Raw genomic sequence first — 8,218 nt, 5'->3', positions numbered from 1 at the left:
AAAGATGAAATTAAAGATTCAGATTAGCTAAATGTTTCCTCCTGCTGTATATGCCTTTATAGAGATATAGAACTGTTAAGTGTTTGAAGAAACACTGTGGTTTACCTGCAATGTTTGCAAAAGATTCAGTGAGACCATATAAATTGAACTGATTTTTATTTTAATCTTAATGATCTTGTAAGAATGTTTACTGAGAAGTATCTGTTTTAATTGTAAATTAAATATGTGAATCACTTATTAATCACTGAATGTTTTAACCAGTGAGATCCTTTCATATCTACTATGTTAATTAGCGCTTTTACATGATGTTAGTCGGTAGTCTGAGAATCACTGGGTTGTATTCAGGCTAAAGCAATGTATTTTATCACAGAGTACTCAATAACTAATTTGCTCCAGTTTGTAACTCAAAACACCAATGCATACATCATTTGTTTTGTGTAATTTTTAATAACATCAATGAAGTCACTCTTGGTGACTGTATGAAATAAAGGTGTCTTGAGGCCAGTGTCTCACAAAAACTGCTTATTCAACAGTTGATAAAGAAATGCGAAATGCAAATAAAGCAACATGTGCAAATTTCACAAAATAGACACACGCACACACATACAGAGAGAGGGAGACACAGAGGGAGAGAGAGAGAGAGACAGAGAGAGAGAGAGAGCGCGTAAATAAATATTTGGACAAGGAACCTTTTGACAATGCAGATGAATTTAAATGTAGACCACCACCTGTTCAAATACTGATTTTAACCATGTACGTGGCAGGCACGCACACACACACACAAACACAAAGACGCACTCAGTCTCAGACAAATACACAGACTTACACAAACACACAGACACTTGAAAGGACATGAAAGGATTATTGTATTATAACTGAAATATAATTTAAGAACAAAATATATGTCAATGGGCAAGAAACATTTTTTGTTTACACGTCTGGGCTTTTTCAACATTAGATTGGACCAATTTAAATTTAGACCGCCACCTGTTCAAATGTGGATTTTACCCATGAATGTGTTTCACTGAAGCAGGTAGCCTATATAAGAACTGTAGCCATCTCTGTGTGGCATTGATTGTTCTGCCAAGGAACCATGAGGGAAGTCCAGATTTTTCTGCTGCTTACCAGCGTCTTGGTTCATGGAAGAGGTGAATGCAGCTATTGGATGTTTCCAGCTTATCCATATTACATTAGTTTTTAAGCCATTTACCAGTGTACAAAATACTTCCAGACTGAAAGTTTATTTTTTTGTTTTGTGGTGGGGTGCTCTTTGTTTTTCAGACCCACGTTGGCAGAATAGTTATGATGAACCTCTGCATTTCGCTTGTCCAGTCAGGCAGTCAATTTCCTATATAAGCAGGTAGGAAGGACACAAAAGTATTCTGATTTCATTTAATTTAATTCAATTTAATTCGATTTTGTTGATCCTCAGCTAACATAACTAAACTTAACTTAAGTAACTATGTAGTCAGTGGAGGTGTTTGTTATCTTTCACAGTATGTAGTCAGTGGAGGTGTTTGTTATCTTTCACAGTTTTTTTTTTTTTAATTCATTCAGGCAAAGTGCATGCTGGATATTTTCACTTGTTTGCTCAAGAGAATAGAGGGAACAGCTTGGAAAAACTTTACCTCCTGTTACCTTCAGTCCGTCATTCCAACAGTCCAAAACTCAATCAAAACTCACAGTCAGTCATAGAGTCAGTCAGTCTGTCTGTCAGTCTGTAAGTCAGTCAATCATAGAGTCAGTCAGTCAGTCAGTCTGTCGGCTGTCTGTTAATTAGCTAGCTGGCTGAACAGTCTCCATGGGATGTGCTCTGTCTTTGTTTGCTATTGAAATGTAATTAACGGAGATGCCGTTGAAATGGAACTTAAGCACAAATGTGAGTTTACAGTGTGAAAACTGCTGTTTATTACGGGAATATACAGAAGGAAAAGACCTCATTTTCATTTTCCCTGATGGCAAATGGCTAAGCCGTCTCAAGCTTTAGGCTATTTGGCCAGGCCTATGTCACAAAACCTGAGGTCACACAGCAACAGCGGTAACAGATCACTGTGCTGTTTGTATGTATTTACATCTGATAGAATTATTGTTACTGAAGTTGCAGTTTAGTGTCCTTTTTTTTTGGTATTAAGTGAATGTCATTAACCACACTCAATGTGTTAACACCTTTACCATAGATATGCTGGCCAAAAACCATATATTTTCATTTGTAGGCTCTGGCTGAAGAGTTTAGCACTGTGTATTTTAATCATCTCACACCCATGTTTTCTTATTGTAGTCAGCATGATAACCATAGAGAGGACAGACTCTGGGATTTTGGCTGCAAGGACACCTTCAGCAGTGAACCTACCTGTTTTTGGTCAGAGTATGCAAATGACTTTGACCAGGAGTTCACCTTTCAGTGTCCAAAGAACTATGTCCTGACAGGCATGAACAGTTACCATGACAACCACCATGAGGATAGAAGGTACAGTGTACTCTCTTTACTCACTGCATCACTGAAAGACTTGGATGTTGTGCACATGTTATGGCCTCAAACCTCAGTTTTGTATGTTGTGGCATTCCCCAGTTTCAGAGTTTAGAAAATAAGTTTCAATATTAATTCCTTCACAGATGGCGTTTCCATTGCTGTCTGGTCCACAATCAGTGCAATGCGGTGTGCCAGTGGACCACCTACATAAACTACTTTGATGAACCTTTCTCTTGGAGCGTGCCAACAATGAATTACTTAGTGGGAACTGGCAGCTACCATTCAAATAGTAAAGAGTAAGCACGCTGATCTATCTTGCTATTACTGAAGATATTGCTGTTCAGTATTTGTAGATATATTTACCACACCAGATTACCATCCACACAAGTGTTAGTTGATCGGTCATTAACCAAACAGTTCAAAGTCAATCAAAATGCTGAAGAAGTGAATGATATTTTAATGAAATGCTAAGGGTGCTCATTTATAGCATTCTGACATCATCATATCCCGTAACCAGACAGAATTATATTAGAACTCTGTATTAGAATTGTGTTAGATTCAAGAGTTTTATTGTCATGTGCACAGCAAAACAAGCACTTACACTGTACAATGAAATCCTTACTTTGCTAATCCTCCGTTACCAGACAAGTGTGAATAAAACAAATATATAAATAAAATCTTATAAGGAAGACAAGACACAAAACAAGAGAAAAAAATTGAGGTAGATCTATGACAAGTAAGCTCTGTCATTAGAGTATTAGCATTAAAGTTACATGTGCAGTTTGTTACAATGAATGTGCAATGTTGCAGTTACATGTGCAGTGTGTGCAAAGGGGCAGAGAGCAGTGATCATAAAGTGCACTTGTGCATTATTGCAAGATGACAATAGTGGGACAGCAGCAATAACAACTGTGCTGTGTGTGAGGAGTAGTGTCCGTTAAGTAATGTGTGTGTGTCAGTCAATGATCCTTCAGTCAAAGAGGTTGGAAGGGGCCATGTGTGAAACAGTCATTCACAAGCCTGATTGCCTGTGGGTAGAAGCTGTTTGTCAGTCTTGATGTCCTGGACTTCACAGTTCTATAGCACTTGCCTGAGGGTAGGAGTGTGAGGAGGTTATGTTGGGGGTGTGTACTGTCCCTGATGATGTTGTGAGCCCTCCTGATGACCCTGGTGTTGTAAGCGTCCTGCAGCAGGGGGCAGGATGCTCCCGAAATGGACTGTGCAGTTTTAATCACACACTGGAGAGCCTTACTGTCCTCAGCAGTGCAGTTTCCATACCAGACTGTGATGGAGCTGGTAAGGACACTCTCAATCATTGCCGAGAATTTTGGCTGGCATGCCAAATTTCCTCAGCCTTCTTAGAAAGTACAGTCATTCCTGGGACTTCCTGATGATGTGCCGAGTGTTGTAAGACCAGGTGAGATCCTCACTGATGTGAATGCCAAGGAATTTTAAGGTTCTTACAGTTCTCGTGCTTGATGTGCGGCTGCCACCTCTGACTGACTGGGGTCTGTCTGTTAGAAAGTTCAGTACCCAGCTACAGAGGATGGGTGCCAGTCCAAGGATGAGGAGCTTTTCAGAGCGTTTGTGGGGGATGACCGTATTGAATGCTGAGCTGTAGTCAATAAACAGCATTCTAAAATGCGTGTCCTTGCCCTCTAGGTGTGTGAGGGCTGTGTGTATGGCAGTATCGACTGCATCATCAGTGGACCAGTTCCATCTGTAAGCAAACTGCAGAGCGTCTAAAGTGTCTGGGATGATCTCCTGGATGTCAGTCATGACTATCCTTTCAAACACTTCATCACAATTGGAGTGTGTGCCACAGGGCAATAGTCATTCAGGCAGGTCACGGTGCTTTTCTTTGGAAGGGGCACAATGGTGGTGGACTTGAAGCAGGAAGGCACAGAAGTTTGCTCAAGAGACAGATTGAATATGTCTGTAAACACATCAGCCAGCTCTGCTGAGCAAACCCTGAGTGCATGCCCTGGGATGTTGTCTGGGCCAGCTGGCTTCCGTGGGTTTATTCTCCTTAGAGTCTGCAGCTGACACGATGAGTGATGAGTTCTGTGTGCTCTCCGTAGCCATGGCCTCTCTCTGTTGATCCGTGTTGAGGGCCTCGAAGCGAGCGTAGAACTCGTTCAGCTCATCTAGCAGTGTGGCATGGCTGGTTGTGACCACGCTGCTCCTCTGCTGGTAGTCTGTGACGTGCTGCAGGTCTTGCCACATGCCCCAGGAGTCTGCGTGGTGTAGTATCTCTCCAGCATCAGTTTGTACTGTCTCTTGGCCTCTTTGATAGACCTGTGCAGGTCATATCTGGCCCTTTTGTACTCTTCAGCGTTGTCTGAGACAAATGCAGTGGAGCGAGCATGTAGCATGGATCGGACTTCCCCATTTATCCAGGGTTTCTGGTTGGGATATTTTCTGCAGTGTTTTGTGGGAACAATGTTCTCAATGCAGGTATTGATGTAACTTGTTACCCCAGAAGCATACTCCTCTAGGTCAACAGTAGAGTCCTCTCTCAAAGCAGCAGTTCTAAACACATCCCAGTTTGTACTCTCAAAGCAGTCCTGAAGCATCAGATGAGTTTCTTCATTCCATACTTCATTCCAGTAGAACAGTGTTTTTCTACGTTCTGTGCATCTGAACACCACCTGTTGTTCATGTAGATGCAGATACCACTGCCTCTGTTCTTTCCAGATGCTGCTGTGGACAGAGCATGTTGGTAGCTGAATCGCAGAGTCTGGCATGCTGTCCGAGAGCCATGTTTCCGTGAGAATGAGAGCACAGCATTGTCTGATCTCACGCTGAGTTGTAATCCTAGTTCGCAGCTCATCCAGCTTGTTTTCAAGGGAACGAACATTAGCCAGAAGTAGGCTAGGTAGCAGCGGTCTCGTGGCACTAGCCTTTAGTCTAGCATGTAGCCCGCTTCTCTTGCCACACTTCCACCTTGACCGCTCTGTCCGTCAGCTGCGCCACTCACCCGAGGCCAGTGTTGCTGGGCATTGCCAGTTGTAGCCTTTGGAGTCCGACCACAGAAGAAATTCGAGGTCCAAGAGACTGAAGCAGATCTTGACATGTTAAAATTGAAATTTTCATGTCAGTTAAATTGTCCCCTCCCTCTTTCTGATAACACAGTGATTAATACTAAAAGGTTCTGTGTGTGTGTGTGTGTGTGTGTGTGTGTGTGTGTGTGTGTGTGTGTACATGTGTGCGTGCATGTGTGTGTGTTTTCAGGGATCGGCGCTGGAGATACATGTATTGCACAAGGCAGTCCTGCTGAGAGCATGGTTTATTTCCCATATTAAAACATGTAATAAAGACATGTTTTAGCCAATAAAATGTCTCTTGTTGTTTGTAATGGTTGTGCAAGAGCTACCACTGTGCTTTGAATATATATATGAAAGAACATTTCATACAAAACATTTATGTTTCTGTGTGTCGCGTCAGCAATGAGGCATTTTTCTGAATTTGGAATTTCTGCGTGTGTGTGTGTGTGTGTGTGTGTGTGTGTGTGTGTGTGTGAGCGCGCACCGCCCTGCAGAACAGCTCCGAGATCCCTTCAAGAAATCCACTGTTGAGTTCAGCATATTAAGAACAATTGTGTCAGTTACATCTGTGACTAAGACCTCATACTGGCAGTCATTGAACAGTCATGTTTTGATGAGAAGCAATATTTATGTAAGTCAAATATCTGCGTGGTCACATCAAGTACCCCTGAAAATGAGTTTAGGGTGCTTTCACACTTTTGGTGCGGGCCCGGGTTCACTTGAGTCATTGGTATGGTTTGTTTTGTTGGTATGAATGCTGTTTTCCCAACTCGGGTGCAGACCAAGGATCCGTACCCGAGTCCTCCAGAAAACAGGGTTCTGGGGTACGGTTCACTTGAACTCGAGTGCGGTTCACATCGGTGTGAAAGCTATCCGATCCAAAACTACGAAGTAAGCACTATTGATGTGTAATTCATTTATCTAATTAACAGGCAATTTCTGCAAAGAATCTTAAAAATCGTGTTTAGAGGACAGTTACGTGGCAATTCACACTTGTCACATCTAATAACTATTTGGGAAATAACTGCAAGTAGCCACACTGTTTGCTGACCTTGAAGGTATGCATGTATGCTCTGTAAGCAAAGCTGCAAATTCATTTCACATTGCCACCTGCCTCTGCAAAATCCTCCAGACCAGCAAAATGGACCAAGTGTGAAAGCAGCCTTAGTTAAGCAGATGTGACATTACTGATTTTGCTTAAAAAACAAAACAAAAAAAAAACAAACACACAAAAAACAGAAACACGGGCCGTGGTGAGACCTGGGACCTTTATACATCAGAGCTGACAAAATGAAGCAGCTTTTGGCAGAAAGAAACACAAAAGCATGTCCTTATTGTTTGTTTTTTTTTTTCATTTTAGATCAGATCTGAAATGTCATATCTGAAATACCTAAAAACATCAAAAATCAGAATTGTAAATCACGCCTCTGAAAAGTGGGTGAATTTAAATCTGGACTTTACACACATCGCTAGACTCTGACACTTCAATTCACATGTAAACAACAGAACTGCCCAAAAACCATTCTTCCCTTAAGGGGCTGGCTGGATAGATACATACATACATACATACATACATACATACATAGCAAGTCTGGACTCTGAATTTTTTGGAAAACATGTCATGACAAAAGGCATGTACTGAGACTGCCACTACAGCAAAAACTCAGCATTAGAGGAACCTGAACTGCCTCAGTTATACCACAAAAGCAGAGGGAAAAATAATAAAGAAACTTCAAGATGGAAAATGCAGTCATTACATTGCCTAAACTGTTAAATTTTATAAATGGTATAATTCACCACTTGATTGATGGAGGCTGTTATAGTTAATACAAAGTGTAGTTTTGGCGCAAAGTGTCTTAAATTACCTCAGACCTGCTCTAAACTTCTTTCTCTTTTTAAATACATTATTACCACAAATTATTCTGACTGAATAAACAGGTGAATCAAAATATGACTAAAATATGCTCTACAAATATGCCTAAGTAGCAAAGCTCTTCCCATTATTGTGCTGTTTGTGCTAAAACTGGCAATTGTATGGAGCACTGTTGCCTAGTTAAACAATTCTTGACATCTTGTTGGACTATTCCAATCAACTTTCAATATCGACCAATGTCAATATGTCCAACCGCAGAATTATGGGAAAATCTGCTGATACAGTTTCACGTCACCAAGTTCAGTGTCTGTAGTAGCCCCTAACCGAGATAACCAACACAGAGAGAATACTGCGGACAACGTACGAGGTAGGCAACCGATTTGTAACGTGAACTATGGATTGACCAGTACAAGAACAATATAAGTGTAAATGAAAACAGTATAAATTTTTGATTCACTCTATAATCTGTATATTTGTGCAACACTGCTTGCAACCTCCCCAAAAGTGTGTCGCATGACCGCTTATAAAAGGGTCTGCAACCTTGGGCAAGCATGCCACATTGGCACGCAGCAGCGTAATCACTGGCACACTGGCTATAAACGCGAGAAAAATAATTTATTTATTTTTGAAAAAAAATGTTCAAATACCCTCTCTATGGAAGCCCGTTTCCGTCACATAAAAAAACTGCTTAATTGCGACAACTGGAATCCCGACTTTGTTTCTAGCTATTTTAATTTTACTTCTAGCAATTCTGACTTTTTTTCTCGCAATTCCGCTCTTTCTTCTCGCAATCCCAACTTCATTTCTTGCAACTGTAACTTCTTTTCT

At 41.1% G+C, this 8,218-nt stretch overlaps 1 protein-coding gene across 1 annotated transcript; it reads left to right on the top strand.

The window, feature by feature from the left end:
- The first annotated feature begins 1,090 nt into the window (after nt 1-1,090).
- Nucleotides 1,091-5,750, top strand: LOC115820987 (hemagglutinin/amebocyte aggregation factor-like). Its single transcript, XM_030784722.1, has 5 exons — nt 1,091-1,148; nt 1,282-1,360; nt 2,279-2,467; nt 2,614-2,766; nt 5,705-5,750. Exons 1-5 carry the CDS (start codon nt 1,094-1,096, stop codon nt 5,748-5,750), a joined length of 522 nt encoding a protein of 173 aa, XP_030640582.1. The 5' UTR covers nt 1,091-1,093.
- The last annotated feature ends 2,468 nt before the right edge of the window (nt 5,751-8,218 follow it).

Source organism: Chanos chanos, chromosome 1, assembly GCF_902362185.1.
Source record: "Chanos chanos chromosome 1, fChaCha1.1, whole genome shotgun sequence".
NCBI lineage: Eukaryota > Metazoa > Chordata > Actinopteri > Gonorynchiformes > Chanidae > Chanos > Chanos chanos.
The sequence above is the reverse complement of the archived record's forward strand: the minus strand, read 5'-3'. Positions and strand labels throughout refer to the sequence as shown.